This window comes from Erpetoichthys calabaricus, chromosome 9 (assembly GCF_900747795.2).
Source record: "Erpetoichthys calabaricus chromosome 9, fErpCal1.3, whole genome shotgun sequence".
In the NCBI taxonomy this organism is placed as follows: Eukaryota; Metazoa; Chordata; class Cladistia; order Polypteriformes; family Polypteridae; genus Erpetoichthys; species Erpetoichthys calabaricus.
The window spans coordinates 1,074,320-1,100,982 of NC_041402.2; the positions used below are offsets into that span (position 1 = coordinate 1,074,320).

Here is a 26,663-nt window from a genome sequence, read left to right on the forward strand (position 1 = left end):
GCCTTGAGTGATTTGTCACCGGTCACCACTTGTCTGTCTGTCATTGTCCCTCCATATTCCTGTCAGGCCTACACGATCAGGACGTGCTTCATAGCCACTGGTGAGGTGCGCAGAAGGACTGGGCTGTGACAAAGTCGTAAACTGGCTCTCCATCTTTAGACCTACAAGTAAATGGAGTAGAACCTGTCTGAGGACCTCAATTGTCACTTTTGGCTCTTCTGTGACAAACTCTGTGTCAGCAGGTGCCAAGCAGGGAGTCCCCCCTACGAACTCCAACTCTTTCCCTGTGCCCCCCTATTCCTCTCATACAGTTCACCGGACAGTCAGCCTCCCCTCCACACACAGCACAGCCTCCCCGTGTACACAGCAGGCGCTCCAACAGGTGGTGTGACACGTACAGGCCAGGCTCAACAGGGAGCTGCATTCCCAACATGTGACAATGATAGTCCACTTCGTCACAGCTGTCCCCATTATAGGCCTCCATAGGGTCTCCATAGCCTTGGCTTTTGGCCCGTGGTCTCCCCTGGTTGTGGTGGGTTTGGACCACTCTTCACAACGTGTCCTCTGCTCATGTCTGAGACAAGTCAGCACACATTTGACTCAATGGTGGGCAAGAGAGGCCCTTCTGAGGACTTGACACGGGTGGATTTTTAGGTGACACACGAGCAGGAGTTTAATGTGACACTGGAGTCCCCAAGATACGCCAGTTCAGTGACATCAGTGGACTGCCTCTCCCAACAGCCCCCCCCACCCCCTTCTGGACTCACTGGATTAAAAGAAGGTGGGCAGCATTACTGATGGCACAACATCTAAAGGTTCTGACTGATGTATGGGGGTCTGAAGACCTCCGGCCCCCCCCTTCGTGATTCTGCCCTTTTGCTCTTAGCAGATATCAATCGATCGATCAATCAGCCGTCTTGATTTTCAGGGGTCTCAGGACAATGTCAGGCACGCTAAGAGAGACCTCCACACATCAGGGCAGCCCCCCCACCTCGGAATAAAAAGGAAGCGGTGGGCCGCTGAGTGCTTTCCAGTGTTCGCCGTTTTCTGCCCGAATGCCATTTTGCACTCAATGTCTGCTGTGAAGCATCGCTGCTGAAAGCCCCCCGACACCTCCGAGCTGCTGGCAAGTCATGCGGCACGGCGGGCTGCGCCACGGCTCTGGGCTTTGCCAGCTTCTTTCTTACTTTCTTTTACTGTAAGCTTAACTGCTTTTTAAATCGATCTGCACAGACCTAAATACCAAACTGTGAAAGGCGCCATATAGACGCTGGCCCAAGCTAACATCAGGTTATCTGGATGAAAGTGAAAGGAGCGTTCACGTAAGATATGGCGCCCTTCACAGCACTTGGGTATCTGCTGTTGGCCTGTTCACCTGACGACCACAGCAGAGGGGGCCACAGCTGGGGGTTGGGGGGGCACTATTGGATTTGTTGACTGGCGGTCCTGACTGTGCACATTCAGTTTGGACCCCCAGCTCCCGTGTAGCTCTTCATCAACTGCTAAAGCTCGAGTGGGCCCCTCGCCCGATGATCCATTGGCATTCCTAACCTGACTGGTGAAATGACCGTGTATGCTGGCCTTGTGTCCCTGTACTCCTCCACCATACCCACCTCCCCCTCGGTGCAGTCTCAATGGGGGGGGGGTCTGCCAGTGGTCTTCCAGGTGCTGCATGTCCTTTGGTCCTGGTGACTGACCCCAGAGCAATCAGTGCCTTCACTCGGCAGCTCTTCAGTGTCACGGGTGCCATCGTCACCCTCAGAGTGTTTATCTGTGCTCCTCAACTGACTTGGGGGGGTCATAGGTGGACCAAACAGCAACTTCCTTAGTCACTCGGGTCAAAGTGACTAGAGGGGGGCACCATGGCACCAAAGTCCCAAACAGCCCATTTTAAGGAACTGAATGTGTCTCCTGGGTCTGTGGGCCCAAGTGGCTGAGGCGTTGGACTTCAGGCTCAAAGATGGCCACCACTTTGGTCTGAGGGTCTCTTCCAACACCTGATACACTTGAACAAGTCTTGCTGTGAAAGGCACTATATAAACTAAGGAGGTGATAATCACACCCACTCCATGGTTCAAAGTGTGCCATGGTGACCTGTCTGTACCCATAAAACACCTTGGCATGATGGCTGTGATGGAAAGGCACTTTATCAAGTCAGTCCCCACCCCTATGTGACCCTGCGCAGGTCACCTCACAGCTTAAGGATAAGGTGAAGAGTAGGAAAGGCGCTATATAGAACCATCAAGACCTCTCTGTGTGACCCCACTGGCACAAACACCTTAGGCTGGCAGCTCTGCTGGTGCCCCTTGCCAGCGAGGCCTACTAAGACACGCGTCCTCGTTTTTTTACTAACGTTGTATTAGCTGGAGCAGAAGGCTTTTAGATGCAAAGGAAAAAAAACAAAAAAAAACTGGAAGTGTCTCCGGAGAATCGAAACTCAGCAGAAGGCTTTTACTTCTGCACATGTGCGCCCGAGTGCTTTCTGCCACGCTGTACTTGGTGCCGTTGTTGTAATGAAAACTCACATTTTAGAAGAAAAGTAAAGCTTGGAACGAGGCATCAGGAGAAAACGGACGTAAAACTCAAACAGCGAGAAAAGAACACAGCGGGTGAGGAAATCAAAAAATATCAACCAACTGAACCAATGCCAGGGGCCTCCAGTGGGGGGAAAATCCTGAAAAATGGGCACAAGGCAGAGGGCAGCCCACCGAATTGCATGTTCTCTCCAGTGAAGGCGTCCTGCCGGAGCTGGCACCCAGCACTGTCAGTGTGGAGGACTGGAAACAGAGGACAGATGGATAACGAAGACCCCCACAGTCACAAAACATAACTGTCAAAATGAATAAAGACGCCATAGGAAATAATCAAAGCGAAGGCCACACCCACAAAGAGTCAATAGCATAGTGGCCACACCCTCAACAGAATTAGGCAGAGGTCACCACAAAAAAAAAAAAGCATAAAGCAGAGGCCACACCCACAAATAGCTGTATGAACACAGGCTCCACCCACAAGAAATAACTACAGCACAGGCCACACCCCCAAGAACAAGACATTCAGAAGAGGACACACCCACAATTAGCACCTATGAACACAGGCTCCACCCACAAGAAACCATGCCTTTAATAGAAATTGCCAGAGGTCACCCCAACATTGATAAGCAGCTCACCCCAAAATACATGAACTAGAGGCCACACCCACAAATAGTAGCACAAACACAGGCTCCACCCACAAGAAGTAATTCAAAATGGAGCTGGAGGCCACACCCACAATGAGCCTCATAAATGTAGGCCCCTCCCAAGAGAAACAACCAGAACAGTGGCCACCACAAAAAATGCATTTAGCAGAAGCCACACCCACAATTAGTCTTATAAACATAGGCTCCGCCCACAAGGTTGGAAGCATGCGCTGATAGCACGTTGCCACACTCACCACAGACAAACCACCTGGAGAAATAATTCCAAATGTGGCTGTGCTCTTATCAAATACAAATGAAGGCCACACCCACAATGAATAATTCATGAAATGGTGCCACCCATAAGAAACACAGAAGCGAGAAGCCACCCTGGTGACACTACATCAAATAAAGACCGTCTCAGCCCGGAGACATGATACAGTACCTGATGTGTCGCACTGCTCTTGACGACTAACAAAGAAAGGCGCTATATACAGTATGAGGAAGGTGGCTTACAATTCAATGCTTTCTTTAGTTTCATACCAAATTGAACTTCTTGAGGATTAATTGGCTCTGCACACTCTAGAGGTGTCATGATGAAAGGCGCTATATAAACCATACTAATAATAAACCGCAGAACTCCACTTTGAATTGCTTTTTGAAGCCATCTGTTCATTGGACGCTGTAGCATACGAGATAAACGACAGCTGACTTTGAGCATTGAAGCTGTGGCTCGTTATGCGGTTGTTCACAATGAAAGGCGCTACATGATAAACCTGGAATGACCAGGTGTGCTGTCGGTGTCTTCTTGAAATAGGTGATATTGCGACATTACTCTGGAACAGGGCGGCATGGTGGCACAGTGGGTAGCGCTGCTGCCTCACAGTTAGGAGACCCAGGTTCGCTTCCCAGGTCCATCCTGTGTGGAGTTTGCATGTTCTCCCCGTGTCTGCGTGGGTTTCCTCCCACAGTCCAAAGACATGCAGGTTAGGTGCACCTAATGTGTGTGTGTATGTGTGTGTGTGCCCCGCGGTGAGCTGGTGCCCTGCCTGGGGTTTGTTTCCTGCCTTGCGCCCTGTGTTGGCTGGGATTGGCTCCAGCAGACCCCCGTGACCCTGTACTTAGGATATAGCGGGTTGGATGATGGATGGATTCTGGAATGCGTCGTGCAATGGGTCTCACACTGCAAGGCACTATATAAACTGAAGACTGGCTGAGGGGCGTTCTGTTCTAAAAACACAATCGCTGTTCACGTGTGGCGCTTCTGGACATCCCTCATCCACAGGAGAAATGACTGTAATGGAGGGCCTGCTGTTTTAGGGGTCTGAAGATGAGTGGCACTGTAGAAGGTAAGACAGAGGTAGTGCTGGGTATTATTTGAACTTGTTTGTGAGAGATACTATAATGCAAAAGGCGCTATATCAGGGTATAATTTCATGATTGTAAATAAGTGACTGTCCACTCTCACACATGTGTCTGGCCCATACTGAGCAGCTCTGCCCTCCTTGCTCTTGAGTGCCCCCGTGCCCAGCAACGCAGTATACAAATGGCACCCGGGGGCAGATTAAGACCCCATGAATTAGCACCGGCCCCACTCGCTGCACCTTCACGTAACTGCAGGCCGCCTGGAGTCGACATGAAATGCAAACGAGCAGCTGCCCTTACCGATGTGTGGCCCTCATTTAAATGGAATCAAGGATGTCTACCAGCCTGGCAGCGGCGTTCCGTCACAGAGGGTCTCGGCCCGCATGTCCACTTCCTTGTATGTTTAGCAGTCTGGGGTTTGTGTTTATCCTGGAGAGGCCGGCGCTGAGCTTGTCTGTTGAATAAACATGAGCACAAACGCGCCAGTGTGATCTTTTCAACAAGAAATGGTGCGGGCAGGCGGGCAGGCGGGCAGGCGGGCAGGCAGCCTTAACGACGTTGACTTTTCCAAATATCAAAGAGAACAACTTGAAAGTCACTCGCTGTCACTGAAAGTTCTGGGGCACCCAGCAGGAGAAAAGAAATGCTGGAGCAATTTCAGAGTTGGCGCGGCACCATGTGTCCAGGCAGGGGCTCCTTTATTTGGAGCAACCCTAGGGGGCGATGCTGAGCTGGGGGCGGGGGTGAAAGACAAACTCACAGTACTTTGGGCCACAGGGGGCATCACTAGCTTTCTAGCTACTTGACTTGTGCCAAGTGAGTGTTCTGGAATCCCACCGCTGGCACAAATTTCTTGGCTTACTGAGCAGCTTCTAGGGAGTGATTCTGAATTGTGGCAAGTGCCAGGGTGGGCATTCAAACCCATGGCCCTTAGCTGCCTATGGCAGGCCAACGGGAAGAAGTCAGTGGTGGCACATTTTAGGTGATGCCCATGGAAGTGTTATAATTTTACTTGTCCACCCGGACGCCAAGTCTATAATAAGGGATGTGTTCTTGAATCCCACTACTACCACCAGGAGGAGGCGCTGTGTCTGTGTTAGGGTCTTTGTTTTCCTTTCTTCATTTTGTTGCCATTTGTTGATTATTTTTGGATATTGTCACTCAAGTGTGCCCATCGGGTGACTTCAAGGCTTTGGTGAGGTAAACGATACCACCACAGGAAGAGAGGGGGCGCTGTCAGTTTGGAAGGACCACAGCCAGGTGCTGTTGGACTGTGATGCTATTTGTTTTTTAAACAGGGATTACTGGGGCGGTACCCCAATATGTTGAACCCGTGTTCGTCCTTCGTACCACAATAGTCTCTATATTCATGTTAAATTCTGTTGCTTGTGACTTTTCCATGTTGTGTTTTCTGGTGTTTGGGCCTTTGTGTAGTTCAGTTTGTGATTTTCCTTGTTGTTTGTATGGTGACCCCAAGGGGGCAGTGTTGTGACTACGTATTGTATAACTTCTGCTTAGGATGGTTTGACCCCTTAACATGTTGATTTTGGTGGTCTGAAGAGTGACCTCACACGTACTTGAAGATCTAAAGAGTATTTAGGCAGGCACATCATTTGCTCCCGTCTTTGGAAGTCGCTACTTTTAGCGTCCCCATCACTATGACGCAAGTGGAGCTCGGGGGGGCGTGGCTTAGATGTCATGACCCTGCTGTCAATTACAGGAAAGGGTTACAAGGCCAGTTTAGGTGGCCATTTTCTATCTGAGACTTTCTCAGGATTCTTTGCTCCTTTATCTGGTGGCAACCCTTCAGCATCAGCTCCGGCCTTGACCCTCGTGTTTGGTTGCTGACATTCTGAGCGACTGGATTTCCTGGTTCTCGATCCCGGCACGTCTTGTTTTCTGGTCATATCTCCTGTCATAACCGCTGGCCTCACCAAGAAAAGCAGATGGGAAGCTGAGCTGAAGGATGAGATCTGCAGTCTCCTGAGAAAGGCACGGGCAGGGCCCTAACACTGCGGGGCGGCCTCGACCTAAACTGTGAAAAGGCCTAAAATGTTACAAGATGATGTACGTGGGCAAGTCGGGACAGGCGAGGAGGCCGACCTGAGAAGGAACCGGGAATGAAACGGAGAAAGCGAGAACCAAAAGTCAAAGGTAAAGACCAAACCTGATGCTGGAGAGACACAGCGTATGGACATCTAAAGACACCGCTGCCCTCTTTATAACTTCATCAGATCGCAGTCACATGACACATTTAAAACACGTCGCATAAGAAAAGCAAAACGGGAACGAAATGAAAATCAAAATAAAAAATGAACCTCAAGAACTGAAAAAAACACAAAATGGATGAAAACTCCACACGTGTCAGATAGGAGAGGCCATCAGCTCAGGCCACCTTTGCTTTCTTCTAACAATTCAATTTGGTTATTTTATGCCAGGGGTTTCTTGGTCCTCCTCTCCCTTTTGAGATGTATCTGTTTGGGTGTTTTGGGGGGCGCAGGCCGCTGTGATTATGGACTCTCTTTGTGTTTTATCGTCTATTTATGTTCTTCCTTCCCTTTGTTTATGTCCCAATGATTTTTGATTTTGTTGGATTTTGTTTTTTTAGTTTTAATGTCCCTTGAGACTTGTGGGTGGAGGCTCAGGGGGGTGGAGCTACTGACTTGACTCCTGAGGCACCGCCCTCAGCCTATTTATTTAAGGTCAGGGTCCCTTGCGTAAAGGGGACTGTGGCCCAGGGGTTTAACGGTTCCCCTCCTGCCCCTTTGGGATTGTTTAATGCTTTGAGGTTTTAGGTGGCATGGTGGCACACTGGTAATGCTGCTGCCACACAGCAATAAGACCAGGGTTCAATTTGGGGTGTACTTACTTTTTCACATGACGGTACTTCTATCAATGCCACCTGTGAGACGCAAAAGGCTCTGAGGGTCACAGAATGACCATTGTCATGGCGGGTGGCCACTTCTCACCAAGGATGGTGGACCTGCCCAGGCAGTCAGACATCCAGTGGTCACAGAAGCTGATGGCCGTGCAGATTGAGGGAAAATCTGGAGCAGGAGTTCTGCGCTCAGCAAACATTTGTGTGGGCAATGCAATCCCTGGGGCACAAGTCAGGGCTCATCTTTGCTCTGTGCAGGGTCTCCACAAAACGGCCGCTCTGTCTGGGCACCCCGCCTCCACTTTACTGGAAAGCTCTGGCTGCCTTCCCTCACAGAGCACTTAGCGGACGGCCGTCTTATCGCTCAGTCAGCAGTGCTGGACGACTACCTGGCTGGACCCCCCTCTCCCAATCCCCCTGCTTGTCCCGTCTGCTTCCTCATCAATGCAGTCAGTGCACAGTCTCCCAGAATGCATCAGAGTGCAGAGAGGGCATTTATGTGAGTCCACCCAGGGTGGGACCCCCAGCTTATGTAAAGAGAGAAGACCATCACAGCCTCCGAGGTTCACATAGGAACAAAAAACAAAACGGAAATGACGGCCGAGTGTCAAAGCCTGAAGGATTAATAACTTTGGGGGTGGGGGGACAAGAAAGGCTGGGACACTGGGAAGCCACAAAAGCGAACTGGGCTGCTGCTCTGGACCAGACTGTGGTGCTCAGTCAGCGCCCCCTACAGGATCAGAGCCTGCATTACACTCATCATCTTCTCAAACTGACTGGAAATGTAAAGTGAGAGGAAGAGCAGAGTGGCCACGTCACCTCACTCGAGCCCATCACCCGGCTGGACATCCATGAGCCCACCAGAGTGAAGTGGCTTTATAGCGAGAGGAAGCCGTGAGTTAGCCTCATCCTCTATGACCCCGAGTGAGTCACTTCACTCACCTGGGCTTGGGTTGGCAAGGCGCTATATATAATAAACGTGTCTGTTGTTTGTAACGACCTGTCACTTAGTTCTGCTGTCACAGCACAGGTAGGGTGGCACGCTGAGGTCACTCATGCCTTGTTGCCTTAGCTCCTTAACCACTAGGGGGCCACACTGCTGGCATGATATTCACACCACATTCCAGATATTCAGGGACTTTGCTTTTCAAAAAGTCACTCGCTACTGAAGGGGGCTTCTCCTGGGTCACTCCATGCAGATCAGCTGAATACGCAGCCCTGAATCCCCTACAATAGAAATGTGTGAGCGTGTGCCATGACACACTGTTGTCCAGTCCTGAGTCCCAAAGCCACTGGGAGAGCCAGCAACACTATAAGTGATGACATTTTCATGAATTCCATAACTACCGTCATTGTCCTATGCAACTACATGTCATGCGGATTGTCCCTCCATCTTGAGCACACACTTCATGTTAGTGACTCTCATCCCAAAGCCCTTTAGGGGTCTTCATGTCTGCCTTTGTTCTTTCCACTCTTTAGCCACTAGGGGGCCATGCCACCTGCATTGTGGTGCCACCTATCACACTACCTGAAAGAACGGCTGACGGGAGAGTGTCACTGCCACCTCATAATCATAATATTAAAGGACACCTGAGGCCACGCCCCTTCTCTCCCTAGATTACAATATTTAAATTAGACCTGAAGCTTCAAGACTCGCTCTTCCTCTATTTATGAGTATCCAGTGATCAGAATATGCAGATTGGGAAACACCTGAGTTTAGGTGCTGCAAAAATGCATCTACTGCTCACTCCCCTTACGTAACAAGACCTTAGCAAAGGCTTCTCGGGGTCTTCATAACACTCCAAAGCATCAGAAAAGTGTTTATTCATCTCTGTCATGTGACCTGCTGACAAAACGTCACTTTTCTTGCTATTCTGTATTTAGTATAAGACTACATATTAATCCTTCATATTAACAAGTCGTTTAACCATCCTGTCAATATGCCACACTGCACAGACATGAATAACCGATCTACTGATGCTTTGGAAGTGTTATGAAGACCAAAAGCAGCCTTTGGTCAGATCTTGTTAAAGAAGAGTAAATGACAGCACCTAAAGCCACACCCCTCTTTAGTCTCTGGGTCTGCCTATAGGTCTTTAGAGATCACAATATTTAAATAGAATCTCAGGACACGCCCCTTCTCACCTTAGGCTGTAACATTCAAATTACACTTGAGGCCACACCACACCCAATATTCAAATTGCACAACAGACACCACCCCTTTTCACTCCAAAGGCTGATTGATGACTCTCAAGCAATCACAATATCTAGACTAACTCAAGCCACGCCCCTTTCAAGCCATAGCTTCCTAGGTCAGAATATTGAAATTGCACCCAAAGCCACACCCCTTTTCAAGGTCAGTTTGCAAGTCATTAGTGGTCATAATATTCACAGCCTGACCCTCTCTCTCTGCACTTGACGTTCAGCTCCGCCCCTTCCTCTTCATAGGTCTTGGCAATCTTAAAAACATACAAGGCCAGAGGTCCATCATGGAGTCTCTACTGAGCCTCAGATTAAAGTTAAATATAAAGCTCATCCCCTTTTTCCACCTACATTATGGTATTCAGGAACAACATTAATACCGTATGTAATAATATTTAAATTGTACCAGACGTCCCACCGCTTTCTCCAGCTTAAATAATAACACAAAGGTTGAACCTGAGGCCACACCTATCCCCCCAGACAGTATAACTCAACTAGTCTACCTCAACCATAATATTCAAAACTGAATCTGAAGCTCCACCCCTTTATCTATGTTTAGCATAATACTCCAAGTGAACCCAAAGCCCTCTCCGGTCTTAATTTTGATCATAATTTTCAGATTCAACCTGAAGCCCCCAACCCTTCCTCTAAAGTGATGATAATATTCAGATTGAATTCAAGGACCCCTTTCTCTACCTCGATCACTGACCCTCAAGCTCCACCCCTTTCTCAACTATGACCATACTATTCAGATTGACTCTGAAGCCCTGCCCCTTTCACAGCCATGATGATAATACTCAAATTAAAGTTGAAGCCACGCCCCTTTCTCTACCATCATCATAATACGCAGATTGAACATGAAGCTCCACCCCTTCTCTACTTTGATAATAATATTCAGATTGTCCATGAAGCCCTGCCCCTTTCACAGTCATGATGATAATACTAAGATTAAAGTCGAAGCACCGCCCCTTTGTCTACCATGATCATATTACACAGCTTGAGCAGGAAGCACCGCCCCTTTCTCTATTTGGATCGCAACATTTGGATTGAACATGAAGCTCCGCCCCTTCTCTACTTTGATAATAATATTCAGATTGTCCATGAAGCCCTGCCCCTTTCACTGTCATGATGATAATACTCAAATTAAAGTCGAAGCCCCGCCCCTTTCTCTACCATGATCATATTATGCAGATTGAGCACGAAGCTCCGCCCCTTTCAAACCAGACCACTCGGGCTGCTCTTTCTCCATTTTCCTCTTATGTGACTGGTGACGCCAGGTCTGCTGTTCTGCCCATCAAGCTCCTTATTTTACAATGCACTGAAGTTGCACTTTGTTTGTGAAGAGCCAGATGCTGTTATGTGCTGTAAAAGGCACTATATATATATATATATATATATATATATATATATATAAATATACATATAAAGGAAATGCACTGATTATTCCGTGCCTTGTGTCATTCACCAACCCCAAAGGATTTGAACTTCTCTGCCCCTCATGTCACCTTCAAATCACCCTGGCAGTCAGACGGGTGCCCTTTGAACCCACAACACCTATGATCAGGTCTCATTTATATAGCGCCCTGCACCTCGGGTGGGGTTACCCGTTGTTTCATCTCTCTGACTTTATTGCACGCAGCTGTAATTTTGTGGCTGATGGCTAACGGCGTCCCTGATTACCACTGCAAATAATTGCTCTCTTCTTCGATCGGCCAGTCACTCCAGTGTGCTGCTCATTTAGAACGCGCCACATCGCGCCGTGCTGGCTTTTCAGCTTGATTACCTTCAATTACACATGATTAGTGCTTAAAATGGCAGAGAAGAGGAGCTCTCGGCCATGCTGCTCTGTGACTGTCCCTTCGACACCTTCTCTGAAAGTCCATATTCAGCCTTCCACCTCCTAAGATTACGCGGTATTAATAATTGTAATATTATTGTCAGTATATGAATGGTAAATATGAAGATCAGATTCATAACCACGCATGAAGTATTCATCATCAGCAGCAGCCGCCGTCACACACGCACCATAGACAAAGGGTGGGAGTGAGGAGCTGGGAGAGTCTGAGAGCGCCCCCTGTCCTCCACTGCCTGCACTACGTTTGACTGGCCCATAAGACATGTGGGAAGTGCGCCCCCTGCTGGCCCCTCTGGCCCAGTGCTGATGACTCTTAACTGGCACATGTGACTGGGGGAGAGCTGCAGCCCCCATTAGGCCTCAGATGTGGACCCCTCGCACGGGTGAGGATGTGTTAGACCAGACGTGTAGTCATGGAGGTGGAGGCGCTATATAATACAAACACCTGTTAGATCCGGGCCAGTCCTCACTCTTTGGGGCTGCTGGCCACTTTAACACACCGGCCCACCAGACCTCTGCATCAGTCACTCAGCTTCACCGACTCAGCAGCCATTAGATAAATGAAATCCGGCCCGGAGGTCCTAAAATAACTATTGATGGGGGGCTGATGTTACAGGCCGGCCGATGAGATAACTCCATTCATTTTTCTAATCGTCTCGTTGCTAAATCAGGCAGGCCAATGGCGAGGCTCCGAATGCACCCGTCAGCGGAAAGTCTCCACAGCTGACTCTCATCTCGCCGGTGTCGGCTTACACCTCTGATCAATACGCACTTCCAGATGGAGCCGCAGAAGCCCTTCTCATTTAGTTCACTTCCTACGCCTCCCCTCGCTCTTCGGGAGGTGCGAGCGAATGAGGCAAACAGTGCAGTGCAGGGTGCAGTACCAGCAGGGGCCACCAGGTGGCAGTGCTGCCCAATGACCTCCATGCTTTAGGCTGACCTCAAGGACTGCCAGCGGGCGAGGGAGCCCGGGTGTGGATGCCTGCTGGTATTCAGCTCCTCACTTCATTCATTCATCCATTAATCTGACTAGCGGCCCCACTGAACTCACTTACGGACTCATGGAGGGCAGAGTGCCCACGATGGGGCGCAAGGCAGGAAAAGGGTGCCAGTCCACCACAGGCCATGATCACTGCCACTGAGACATCTTCAAAATGTAGGAAGAAACACACAAACTGTGCACAGATAGTGACTGGGCTGGCATTTGAACCCAAGTCCCCAGAGCTGTGAGGCAGAAGCACTAATTGTTAGGCCAACATGTGACCCCACTGTGTTGACACAATTTGTTAATTGTTGTGTTCAGACATCAAGTGGCAGCGTGACAGATGCCACACAAGCTCCTTGACAGGGAAGCAGAGCCACATTTAGACCACCGATGGTCTGGGGGATGTGGGCAAAGTGAGCTTCATAAGAAAAAAAGCAAACAAACTAAAATGAGCAATGCAGAAATTTCCTGTCACGCAGTGTACCCACTCTGGTCACCCTTCTGTGACATTTCAATGCACTGCGACCTTAAATGGCGCCCCCTCATGGCTGATTTTGGCTATGCAGTGGCTTTGACTCCCTTTGACTTCAACTTCCAGGGTTGAACCTGAGGTCACACCCCCCCACCATAGCAAAGCTCATCTGCACCTGAAGCCCCGCCTCTTTGTCTACCTCATCCATAATATTCAAATTGAACTCAAAACCACACCCTTTGATCCAAATAGTCAAATTGAACTATAGCCCCACCCCTTTGTCGCCCCAGATAATATTCAAATTAGACATCAAGTCCCACCCCTTCTATACAAAGGAAATCTTCAAATTGATCCTGAAGCCCCACCCCTTCCTCCATATTGCTCTTTATGTCACATCATGTCAGTCACATTTCAAGGCACTGAGGCCTCACCTGGCGCCCCCACATGGCTGGTTTTGGTTTTGCAGTTGCTTTGAGAACTCAGAGGGGTGAGGAGCTACGGAGCATTTAAACTGATGGAGTCTGTAAACTGTGCAGGACACCTTATAATTGAAAGGCCAAGAGAGAACATTTGGATTGGTCACCAGAGACATGTGGGAGTCTTGGGGGGGGGGGGGGTTAGGTTAGGGGGAGACTCTCACACCCTTCACTGTTTCATTATTTCATCCAGTGGGGGCACAATATACATGAGTCCATGTCAAAGGGGGAGCGCAAAGTGGGATTCAGGCCAGACGTGGCTCCTTGTAACCTCTAGGTGGCAGTAGGACAGCCGTCTCCTGGGATTTGTGCCTTTTTGTGTGAGGGTCAGTGGTGCAATGTGCTCAGTAGCCACTAGAGGGCACACAAGACTGGAGAGGTGACAGAAGTGGTGGCCTTCTCACCGCCACAGTCGCCCTCTAGTGGCCACAGAGAACATTGCTTCCCTGACCCTCATTCATAAATACACAAATCCCTTCAAAGTGGTGTGGGGGGGGGGGGCTGGGGGTGGGCGGATCGGGGTGGTGTGTGCATCACTAATGGCTGTGTCCCACCTGAGCAGTCAGTTCAGACCCCAAGTTGAACATGTGAGAGTCTTACCCAACACTTTAGTAGACAATAAAAAAGGAGAAAGTGGTTTTGGGTTTTCCCAGCAGGGGGTGCTACGATGTACCCCAATGAAGAGGTCAATGGACGTATTAGGGCATTTTTTGGGTCATATTTGAGCAGACATATTAAATAACTGAGAAACTTCAGCTGAAATAATGGAGTCCATTTTGTGGCAAATTCAGTAAAAGCGCCCCCTAGTGGCACACAATGGCGCAGCCTCACTCAAGTGGCCGTGTGGCCTCACAAATGGAAGGAAACACAACACACGGAGACAAACGCCAAGGACCTGCTCTTACCTTCCTGAGACTTCAATGTTTGAAATGGCGTAGAAATATTTGTAGAGGTTCTCGCGCTGCACGTAGGTGCCACCCAGTGCTGGGCGCAGGAGCCGCAGCCGGAGGTTGGTCAAGGTGAAGAAGTCCTTCAGCCCTTTCATGCTCTCCATGCGGGTGTAAAGGCTGTCCATGTTCCGCAGGTGAGGCCCAGCGAAGATGGCAAAACGGTCCCGCACCTCGAAGCGCACGTTCTTCTCATTCTTGGAGCCCACCCAGCGGGAGTACTCCTCCGTGCAGATGACCCGGGTTACGTTGGTGGCCGAGAGCTCCTGGACTCTCTTGGACGGCATGCCAAAAGCGTCCATGCAGTCGTCGGCGTAGAACTGGTACGGCTGCCATGTCCGTCCATAGTCCAAGGACTTGTCCAGCACCATGATGGTGGGCCGGCCGTACTCAAACGTGATCAGGATGTCATCTGTCAGCTCGATGCTCTTATTCCAAGAAAGTGAAATGTTGGCCAACAGGGGCTCGGGGAAGCGACTCCACGTCACCGTCTGCCAGTAGGTCAGCAGGCCGTTTTTCTCCTTGTCATGCATCAGCTTAGGTGGATGTGCCAGGTCGGGATTGGCGGCATCACACTCGTCACTGCACAGGTACGGGTTTTCCTGCAAAAGCAAACAGAAGAAAAGGCCATCAGTAAAAAGCCTCGGACTTATCCTCACACCATAGCGTCCCAGGCAGAGCCAAGCGGCACTGAGTCCAAATGTCACCATCTAGGTAATGTGTAATAACAGCACTCAGGCACAAGGGGGCACTACAGCACATAAGAGTTAAACCAGAGTACTTCTTATGTCTCCTGCATTGCTGTCACACTCACCAGTGTAATGGTCATTTATGTTGCTGCTTGCAAACTGCAATGTGACCTCCTAACCACTGGGGACAGTGCAGAATAGCTAAATTAAAAAAAAAAGATCCCCATCCATACGCTGGCACCTCTATCAATAATTTATTGGTGACTGACTTCAAATTGTAATGTGACCTCCAAGTCACCGGGGGCACTGCAGAATAGTAAAAAATGGAAAAAAAGGTGCTAAAGCCAATGAACCCTATAAGTCCATATCCACGTTCAAGAACCATTATCAACAACTGTAACTGTAGCGGAGTTTATCACTCGGATTAAAAACTGTAATCTGACCTCCTAGGCACCGGGGGCAGTGCAGCAAAGTCAAACATATAAAGCTAAAGCCAATGTCCTCCATACGTCCTCATCCACACCCTACTACCACCAACCATAACTGATCATCGACATGCCAAACTGCAATGTGACATCCCAGCCAATGGGGGCACCCTAGGACAGTCAATTAAAATGAAGCCAAAACCAATTTGCTTTATACAAAATCATCCACATTCTGAGACCATTACCCATAGTTCATTGCAGGCTGACTGTATCTTCTCCTTTCAAACTGTTATGTGACCTCCTAGCCACTGGGACACTGCCCATTGGTTCAAAGCGCCACTAAAGACCATGAATCCTATACATCAACATTCCGCTACCATTATCAGTCATTTAATTGTCATTTATTTTACCTTCCTAATTTAAAATTGCAATGTGACCTCCTAGGCACCAGGGGCAGTGCAACAGGATGAAAAATGAAGCTACAGCCAGTGTCCTTTAAATGTCCCCATCAACACCTTGCCACTTTTAATAATTCATTGGTGATTGACTTTATCCTTCTCCTTTGAAACTGTAATGTGACCTCCTAGCCACTGGGGCCACTGTAGAGCAGATTAGAATTACATATATTATCCTTTAAATCATAGATTTTAAGGTTGTAATATGACCACCAAGTCACTAGGGGCAATGCGGCATAGTCAAAAAAGGTACTAATACCCATGGACCTCGTTCATCCATACCCACTTTCAGTTACTGTTACCCACAACTCATTGCTGACTGACTTTATAGATAGATATATAGATAGATAGAAAAGGCACTATATGATAGATAGATAGATAGATAGATAGATAGATAGATAGATAGATAGATAGATAGATAGATAGATAGATAGATAGATAGATAGATAGATAGATGCAAGGCACTATATAATAGAGATAGATAGATAGATAGATAGATAGATAGATAGATAGATAGATAGATAGATAGATAGATAGATAGATAGATAGATAGATAGATAGATAGATAGATAGATGCAAGGCACTATATAATAGAGATAGATAGATAGATAGATAGATAGATAGATAGATAGATAGATAGATAGATAGATAGATAGATAGATAGATAGATAGATAGATAGATGCAAGGCACTATATAATAGAGATAGATAGATAGATAGATAGATAGATAGATAGATAGATAGATAGATAGATAGATAGATGCAAGGCACTATATAATAGAGATAGATAGATAGATAGATAGATAGATAGATAGATAGATAGATAGATAGATGCAAGGCACTATATAATAGAGATAGATAGATAGATAGATAGATAGATAGATAGATAGATAGATAGATAGATAGATAGATAGATAGATAGATAGATAGATGCAAGGCACTATATAATAGATATAGATAGATAGATAGAAAAGGCACTATATGATAGATAGATAGATAGATAGATAGATAGATAGATAGATAGATAGATAGATAGATAGATAGAAAAGGCACTATATGATAGATAGATAGATAGATAGATAGATAGATAGATAGATAGATAGATAGATAGATAGATAGATAGATAGATAGATATTATCCTTCTCCTTTGAAACTGTAATGTGGCCTCCTGGGCACTGGGGGCTCTACAGAATAGTATGATCAAGTCAATGAACATTTTGCCACATTAAGCTATCACTACCAATAATTCACTGTCTCTTGATTTTTTCTTTCTACCCACAACTTGTAATGTGACCTCCCAGGCAGCAGGGGCGCTCTAGTACAGTGAATGAAAATGAAGCTAATGCCAAGGTGCTTTATACTTCTCCATCCACACCCTGCTATCACTAACAAGAATTCAAAGTCGATTGGCTGTAATGAGACACTCGGCCATAAGGGGGTGGTAGAGAGGAGAAGCAGGTCTTCATTCGTCCCCATCAGACTCCTCCCACCACTATCACATATTCAATGGCCACTGATTTGATTCTTCAGGGGCCGTGCCGCCCAGTCACACAAGAGAAGCTAAAGCCATTTTGCTTCATACTGTATGTCCCCATCCACACAGCCACCGCTGATGACAATGCAATGGCTGCTGATTTTTTTCTTCTCCTTACAAACAGTAATGTCACCGCCCAGCCAGTGGGGGCACTGCAGTGTCCTAGCCCTCTGCCCCTCACCCTCAGGTGGTCTGCCACCTTTCCCTTCAGGTCTGTTGGTCACGTGCAGGAGACTGAATTTCATTTTTCTGAATATTCTTCTGCATTCCCACCGTGTCCCTAAATGAAGCTGGCTGGTGCACCATGCCATGCTGTGCCATGCCGTGCTGTGCGTGGAGATCATGTCATTACCGGCAATCAGATTTGTGACTTTACTGGATTAGCCGGGCAGATTATGGGCTTTGGCCGATGCACTAATGGCACTTGAGCTGGCTGAATTTCTGTTGATTAAATCGCTCAGGAGGGGCACCAACATCAGAGCACGTCCACCCCAGGACATTCATCAAAACGCCACAAGGCGTCTGCTTGGAGGGCAGCTGCACAGGGGGCTCTAGTGTGGTGCCCATGGGAGCAGGCAGATGGCGCGTGAAGAAAATCCAGAGCAGTGGGGAAGTCGATGAATGAAGGAAGACAAAAAAACGACAGAACTAGAGCCATGGCAGCAAGAACAGGAGAAGGTGGCGATCGATTTGAGAGGGGGCTTGAATTTGGACCCCCGACTATAGAACTGCACACTCAGTGACGACAAGTCAATGTAAAACATGGAGTGACACGCCTTAACTTAAACCTGTGACAGATTAGTTTGGTCACGGGTGTGTGAAGGAGGGGACACTGGTATGGCTGGTATGTCACCAATATTCAACTATGGAGAAACAGCACAGTTCAATTCCAAGTTAATGATGTTTGGGTACGGATATCAGGGTGGCACAACCTCACAAAGTCCACGTCCTGCCATCATCCATGGAGGCTGCTCTGCATGTTCTCCCTGTGTCTGTGTGGGAAGTCCTCTGACATGTGCAGGTTTGGCTAACTGATGTCCCCATGTGTGTTAGGATGTCACGAGTGGACCTTCACTGGACTGGCGTGGTGTCACTTGTGTTCTGCCCAATGCAGCCCCCTTATGACCCACAGAACTGTCGATAGTGGTAGAAGACTGTGGGTGGGCATTGGCTTTAGACTGATTATGCTAGAGTGCCCCTACTGGCTGGGAGGTCACCTTACGATTTGCATGTAGAAATATTAAATCAATTACCATTGAGTGACTGCTGTTGGTAGCCGAATGTGGCTATGCATGGCTTGCCCCCTGTGCTGCCCAGGTAGGTGCTGGCCACCAAGACACCACCTTGGATAAGCAGGTCTGAGTTCAACTGAATGGACAAGCTGACATTCATCTGTGCACACCGTCCATGGAACAGAGAACAGACATGAACTGGACTGCCGTCTGTCCGGCGGAGAGGAGTGGGAAGGTGAGACGCACTTGGGTGGGCTTCTCTTGACAGGACTGGCTGGCAGTAGTGGAGGCTGGGTCTTCATGGGGATCCCACTTCCCAAATCCGAGGATGTTCTGGACAGGCGAGTGACCACTGCCTTGTCATACTGGGCAGTCCTGTGATAAAACTCGGACAGTCCAGCCCACTAAAACATGCTTTAAAAACTGGTCCTTATGGGTGGACACTGCTGGCGTGTGGTCACCCCAGAGACAAGCAGGTCTAGTCTCGAGTCCTATTTGTACACTACGGTCTCTGTGTCTGGCTGGAGTGAGAAGGTGGCCTGGGTGACAGACTGAAGGCACCCACAGTGTTCAGCAGATAGCTGTGACAAAGGCACTAAAGCAGACTGTGCACAGGTGGCAAAATGCCCCTGGTGGCCACAAATGAAATATCTCCTAAAAATTAAAGTGTGCGCCCCCTCCACAAGTCAGAGAAACTTGTCACACTGTCAAAATGTACCCAGACAGGGGACACTTAGCAAGGGCAGAGGGCAGACACAGGCTTTAGAGTGGCCAAGAGGTGACACTCCTGTTGTGGCCAAAAACAGGGTTCCACAGTGGCCACTGCCATCTCTTTCATTGTCCCTTTTCTAAATGTGACCTGGCCGAGCCACAAGTGACCATCTGGGGTGGATGTGCTGAATTGGCGCCCTGCCTCTCTGCCACCTGCGTGCCACTGACGCAGCGCCGATCTTGTCAAGTCGCTGTGACATGTCAGCACCTCGGAAATGGCTGCGTCTGACAGAAGATGACGAGGTGCGATGTGCCAAAGCTCACTCGAGGCCGCCAAGGTCAGCAGGATCTGGAAAAACATCTGCGGCATGAAGCCAAGAGGCCGAGGACCAGCAGGGGGCAGCCCACAGTCAGTCCACAGATACCAGGCTCGGACCTCGCGCGCCTGGGTGTGCACGTGCGCGTGCCTGAGTCTGGACATGGACTGGCACCCGCGCCCGGGGAATTTCAAGCAGCGCCTTGTCGTAGAAGCGTCCTCATAACGGACCCGGTTAAACGCCTTTCGTGTTTAGATAAATGTAATGAATTCATTATTATTATTATTATTATTATTATTATTATTATTATTATTATTATTATTATTGAATAAAGTCACCGTCGAAATGAGCCGAAACAAAAAAAGTTACAAAGAAAAATCCCCCGTCCCGCCGCTCTCTGGGGTCGTGCCTGGAACTGAAGGCATGACGCCTCGCGGTGGTCTTCGTCCGCGATGAGCTGCAAACTGCGCCAGCACCCCACCGGGACGACCCTCGACGGAGCGAATTACATGCTTTATGTATCAAAAGACTGCGCGAGGTGCCGCCCACCCAGTGACGCCTTATAAAACATTCTGACATGCGCATTACTGACCTAATCTGACTGAGGGAGTGCTGCGCGGCGGCGCTATAAAAGGCGCTGAACGCAACACAAAGGCACCGTGTGACAGGCGCTATATGGACCACAAAAAACTGGAGGACCGACAGCTTGTTAAAACACCCGTGACAGGCGCTATATACGGAATGGAAGCCTGTGGAAGGTCTATGACAGCTTCATAAGCACGGCGTGAAAGACGCTATATTGAGCAAATTCGAGGCACGGAGTGTACTGTTCTAGCGCGCAGTGCTTAGGATGAAACACTCTGAAAAGAACAAATGCTGACTGCCCTAACAAGTGGACGGTGAAAGGCGCTATATAAAAGCAAAAGGATCTTCAGCGTAAAGCACTGCGGTAGGCTGAGGCTGAGCTCTTGCTGTGGTTGCTGCGAAAGGCGCTATAGAGTGGAGACAGAGATGGAGTCATTGTTTCATTTTTCATATCCTGTTCTGTTTTATGTCCTTTTATATTTAATGTGTTTTAATGACGTAAAGCGCCTTTAGACACCTGCTGCGTAAACAGGCACTGAAACCAAATCCTTGAAATACAGCGCCACTTAATAAAGGAAGGTACAAAAACTGATGGTGTCACTGCCTTGTGACAATAATAATAATAATTACCTGGACAGACCCTGACGGACAGGCTGTGTGAAAGAGTGCAACATGAAAGGCGCTATATGAAGGGGAGCCCAACTGACCACTTTTGTAAAGTGCCCACGATATAGAAGAGTGGACTGCCCCATACTGTGCACTGTTGAAGTGTACAATGTGAAAGGCACTATATAGAGCAAATCAGAGTCACAGAATGTGGGCAGTGCTTACGATGAAAGACCCCGACCGGAACAATTACTGACTGTCCTATGAAACCAGGGGGCTGTTTTGCACAAGTCATTGTGTTGGAGGCCAAGAACAGTCTTCTTCTAATGAGCTTTAACTGTGGTCCCAGTGTAAGGTGCTATAGAATGCAGACAGAGATGTGTAATAAAGGAAGGCGCTATATGTTAAACAAAAACTGTCTTGTTAGACTTGGATGATAAGAATTTGCAGGAAAGGCACGGAGTGACTTGGTGCTTCCCAAACTGTTGTGTGAAAGAGATCAACGTGAAAGGCGCTATATGGAAGACAACTTAACTGAACACTTTGTAAAGTGCCCATTGGGAAAAGTTCTATTTAGATACGCTGATTGCCCCACATGCTGTGCTATGTTGTAGTGTCTACTGTGCAAGGCGCTATATAGAGAAAAAATAGACTGACTGTGTCATTCATAGGCATATAGTGACACTGCCCACCATATATAAAACCAGAGATGGCTTCATAAAGAGATGGCCCAACTATTAAAAGAATGAAAGTCAGTCAGTCAATCAGTCAGTCCATCATTTCCAGAGAGGAGCTGGTGGTGAAGGGCACTATACACAATAAACACAAATGACAGCACTGAGGCTTTAAGGCGCTATATTAAATAAAGCTTAATAGTCTTACATGCTTGTTTTAGATGCCATGCACCCTGTGGTGCCCTTCAGATTGTTTCTTTTGTGCCCACCTATACTCAAGAGCTTGCCAGACTTTGCCCTTTGAACCTGCCCACAGTCCACTGGTGTGCCATCACAGAGAAGACGTCCTTTTTGGCCCCAATGCCCTTAAAATCAGACGAGTTTTCTCCCCTGGCATTTTTAGATCCAGTGCGGCTAAATGTAGCCCTGAATAAATTAACCTCCATCGCGCGCTCGGCTTTTCGTTTGCATTTTCGACTTGAATGTTACTGAAATAAATTCCGGAATAAATTAGCCCTCTTTTATTTTGCATTTTTTACAAGTGATGTTGTGAAGCGTGTCGGCTTCTTCTTGGCGTGACGTCTGGTGTGAGAGGCTGGCTGGCTGCTGGCCCTGCCGAGTCTGGAGTTGGGCGGTGAGCAGGAGGGGTGCTCAGCTGGCAGGAGCAGACGGAGGAAGAGGAGGAGGAGGAGGAGGAGGCTGGGATGGGCATGTGCCAGGTGTGCCAGGAGTTGATGTCATGCAGATGGGGACATGTCACCTGTGCCTCACCAGGTGTGCTCACAACTCAGTGAGTCAGGAAGAAGAATGGAGGAAGAAAAAAATGAATGAATTTATGAAGGAAGGATGGATGAAAGAAAGAAAGAAAGACAAAGGATTGAATGAACAACTACATGAGTGAATGAATAAATAAACAAATAATTGAAAAATAAGTGAGAATAATGAATGAATGACTGGATGGACAGATACATAGATAATTAAATACAGGAAGTAAGGAATAAATAAACAAATAAACAAGTAAATAAATATTTGGTTAAATATAAGAAGGATGGAGCAGACAAGTGAATGAGTAAATGAATGAATAAATGAAGAAAAGAAGGAATACATACAGAAAAATGAATGAATGAATGAACGAATAACAAATCAGCAAAGAAAGGAATGAATGAAGAAAGGAAGGAATAAATAAATGAATGAATAGAAGGATACATAAATGCAGGAAGGAAGGAATAAACAGAAACAAATAAAGGAATGAACAAATAAATAAGTGAGAGTAACAAGTGAATAATTGAATGAACACATCAATGATAACTAAGTACAGTAATAAATTAAAAAATTAGAATAAATGAAGGAACAGATTAATGAACGTAAACGACCGTAAACGAATGAATGAATACAGCATGATTGAAAAATGATTGAATAAATAAATGAAGAGAGAAAGTATGGATGGATGGATGGATGAATGGATGGAATGAACAAATGAATTAAATGAATGAGGGAAAGAAGGACTAAATCAATAACCGAATGAATGAACGTCACCTTCAATGACAAGATGTCCTGAATGTTTCTTCTTTGGCTGGCACCTCCTTTATCCAAGGCGACTTACAACATTTATGACAAGCTGCTTCCATTTCTTTAGTTTTTCCAATTGGTGACGTGTCTTGCTCAGGGTGACACTGTGGTGGCACTAGTGGGATTTGAACCACCCATCTTGGGGTTTGAGGTCCACAGCCTTAACCAGCACACCACACCTGAATGGGCCTGTATGTGACGTCTGCAGTGTGCTGTCGAGTGTGCTGGCCGCACTACTGGCAAGTGAGAGGAGGTCCGTCCTTGAGAGGATCGACTGGCCCTTAGGTGCCCACGTGCCACTCAGCCTTTTACACTCCTGACTGATTTTAATTCAATTGAATGACTCATCAACTTTGCTGCCTACTGCAGGACGTCCCGGGTGATTGCAGAGTTCCACAGTGTGGTGTGACCAATTAGCAGGGTGGCTTTAGGTTGGTCTCGTGGTGACGTTTTGGAGACTGAGTTCATCTGTCCCTTTACGTGCAGGCGCCATGAGGGGGCATCAAAAGAGTGAATCTGCGTAAAGCTCCTACCCCACCAGAGTCATGGTGGTCACTAATCTGTTGGGTCCGCCCCCTCTCCCGACATGTGTGCATCAGCCTAGCAGACTTGAATGTCCTCTGTAAAGCTCCTCAGGAAAGGCGCTATATAACATGAAACTGGATGGTGTGAATCAGCAGCAGCTCATCAGAGAAAGACTTGTGGAATGAGAGGGTCAAGTGAAAAGAGACCTAATGTGGGCAAAGGTGTGTGTGGGGGGGGGGTGCTATAAAATAAAAAAAGGAGGAAAAGGACAACATATAAACATAACAACATGTAAAGAGCCAGACAGACAGACAGACAGACAGAGAGACCGCGCCAGCTCAGCCAGGCCTACAGCAGCAAACTGCTCTGACAAAGAAAAGAACAAATAAATAAAACAAACCAAAACAGACAGAAAGAAAACAAGAAAATGAAAAGTGCGAGCCACGCCACTCCGCACCACCGCAGCTCAGAGCCGCCGCACGCACCAAGTCGAGTAATTCAGCAGACTTCCCACGCTACAGACGGCTCTCCATTTAATCTGCCGGCACTTTGCAAGTGCAGTTCTCGTGATGGATCTGAGAAAACACGCAAAGTGACTGAGAGAGCAAGCGAGTGAGCGAGCGACGGGCCGACATGGAGCCCAAATTAACGGGGGGCCTCCAAGATGTGAGTGTGCGTGAATGGAGGTGCCACCTCAGCCACAATGGGCACGGCAGTGAGAGCTGTACACGATGGGCCTGATGGGGCAGCACCTCAGGACGCCATTATTGACACTGGAACGAGGGGGCAGGCGTGGGCAGGCTGGGAGGGTATGAGTTTAGGTTTTGATCGTTGTGTGCGTCTCTTTAAAATATATATGGGAAAGGTGCTATATAAATAAAATATAAAATGTTTTATTAATTCTAGAAAGCACATTTGAATTTCTCTCATTATATATAATTCTGCACATCTGTGTATCTACTATATAGTGCCTTTCACATCTATCTGGACAAATCAAGTGCTGTCTCTCTTTGTATCTTCCATCTGTTATAGAGTGTGCTTCATATCTATCTGCTTATTGTATAGCGTCTTTCACATCTGTCAATCAGTCTACCTGTGTATGTATTCTGTTGTGTATTTAACCATTATCCATCTGTTATATAGTGCCTTTCATATCTAGTGTATAATTCCATTCACATCAATCTACTTGTGTGTCTATCGATCTGTTATATAGTGCCTTTAGTATCTATCCATCTATTATATAGTGCCTCTCATATTTAATAGTTTCTCTATTATCAGGTATGTTTTACTTTTATTCTATTATTATATAGTGTCTCTCATATCTATCTATCATGTAGTGTCCTTCACTTTTACCCATTATATAGTGCCTTTCATATTCATCTACTATATCATTCTATTCACATCTATCCATCTGTGTTTTATCGGTCTATCCATTATATAGTGCCTTAACTATCCGTCTATCAGTTATCTAGTGCCTTGCTCACCTATTAATTTACTACATACTGCCTTTTAAATCTCTCTATGATATAGTGTGAATTTCCCCTTGGGATTAATAAAGTATCTATCTATCTATCTATCTATCTATCTATCTATCTATCTATCTATCTATCTATCTATCTATCTATCCATCTATCTATCTATCTATTATATAGTGCCTTTCACACCTATCTATCTATCTATCTATCTATCTATCTATCTATCTATTATATAGTGCCTTTCACACCTATCTATCTATCTATCTATCTATCTATCTATCTATCTATCTATCTATCTATCTATTATATAGTGCCTTTCACACCTATCTATCTATCTATCTATCTATCTATCTATCTATCTATCTATCTATCTATCTATCTATCTATCTATCTATCTATTATATAGTGCCTTTCACACCTATCTATCTATCTATCTATCTATCTATCTATCTATCTATCTATCTATCTATCTATCTATCTATCTATCTATTATATAGTGCCTTTCACACCTATCTATCTATCTATCTATCTATCTATCTATCTATCTATCTATCTATCTATCTATCTATCTATCTATCTATCTATCTATCTATTATATAGTGCCTTTCACACCTATCTATCTATCTATCTATCTATCTATCTATCTATCTATCTATCTATCTATCTATCTATCTATCTATTATATAGTGCCTTTCACACCTATCTATCTATCTATCTATCTATCTATCTATCTATCTATCTATCTATCTATCTATCTATCTATCTATCTATCTATCTATTATATACTGCCTTTCACATCTATCTATCTATCTATCTATCTATCTATCTATCTATCTATCTATCTATCTATCATATAGCGCCTTTCACATCCATCTATTCATTTCTTCCTCTTCCAAGCCCACTTTTTCCACTGCACAGTCTCAGGGTCGCTGGCGTCAGTCTTGACAGAGACCCTCAGGATTCCTATGGTGGGCCAATGTGGAGTCCTCAATCATCCTAAAATGGAAGCCTTTGGGATGCAGTCAGGGGCTCACCATCGCCTTGGACGTCTCCCATTTCATTGAGGGTGGTCCCAGTCCCCGAGCCGCGCGGCTTTGTGTTGTGGGGGTGTCTGCCGTGTGTGTCCAGTGCAGTGACACGTAAGTCCTGCGCCCACCGGGCTCACAGATGCGTGACATAGCGCTTCTTCCGGGGTCTGCCTGACTGATGTGCCCGTGTGCTGGCATGCACGTCCCCACCGTCGCGGTTGCGAATCCACTAAGGGGGCTCCTGATATAATCCACGAGCCGCTCACGGGAACCAAAAGTTTTTTTCCCCCTAAAGGCGCTCCTGAAGCCACAGGATGTCATCAAAGTGTTACGTAAAAAAAAGAGTAATGTGACAACATGTGGACTGGAAGTGACTTTCACGAAAGGCTTTGTGGCTTCATCTCTGGGCGGAGTGGCAGGCGCAGATTATGTGTGCGTGTCCTGCTCTGGAGCCCCCACCGGTGGGTGTGACACTCCTCTGCTGGCC

General features: G+C 47.0%; 2 protein-coding genes across 6 annotated transcripts in view; one reads left to right on the forward strand and one right to left on the reverse strand.

The window, feature by feature from the left end:
• miga2 (mitoguardin 2) overlaps positions 1-26,663 on the forward strand; it is a 532,313-nt gene that overhangs the window by 319,800 nt on the left and 185,850 nt on the right. The window lies entirely within an intron of this gene.
• Positions 1-26,663, reverse strand: part of ntng2b (netrin g2b) — a 76,385-nt gene that overhangs the window by 39,164 nt on the left and 10,558 nt on the right. For all 3 annotated transcript variants that reach the window (XM_051931610.1, XM_051931609.1, XM_028809066.2), the window contains exon 3: positions 14,311-14,954. In XM_051931610.1, the coding sequence (XP_051787570.1) occupies positions 14,311-14,954 (644 nt within the window). The remainder of the gene's footprint in view (positions 1-14,310; positions 14,955-26,663) is intronic.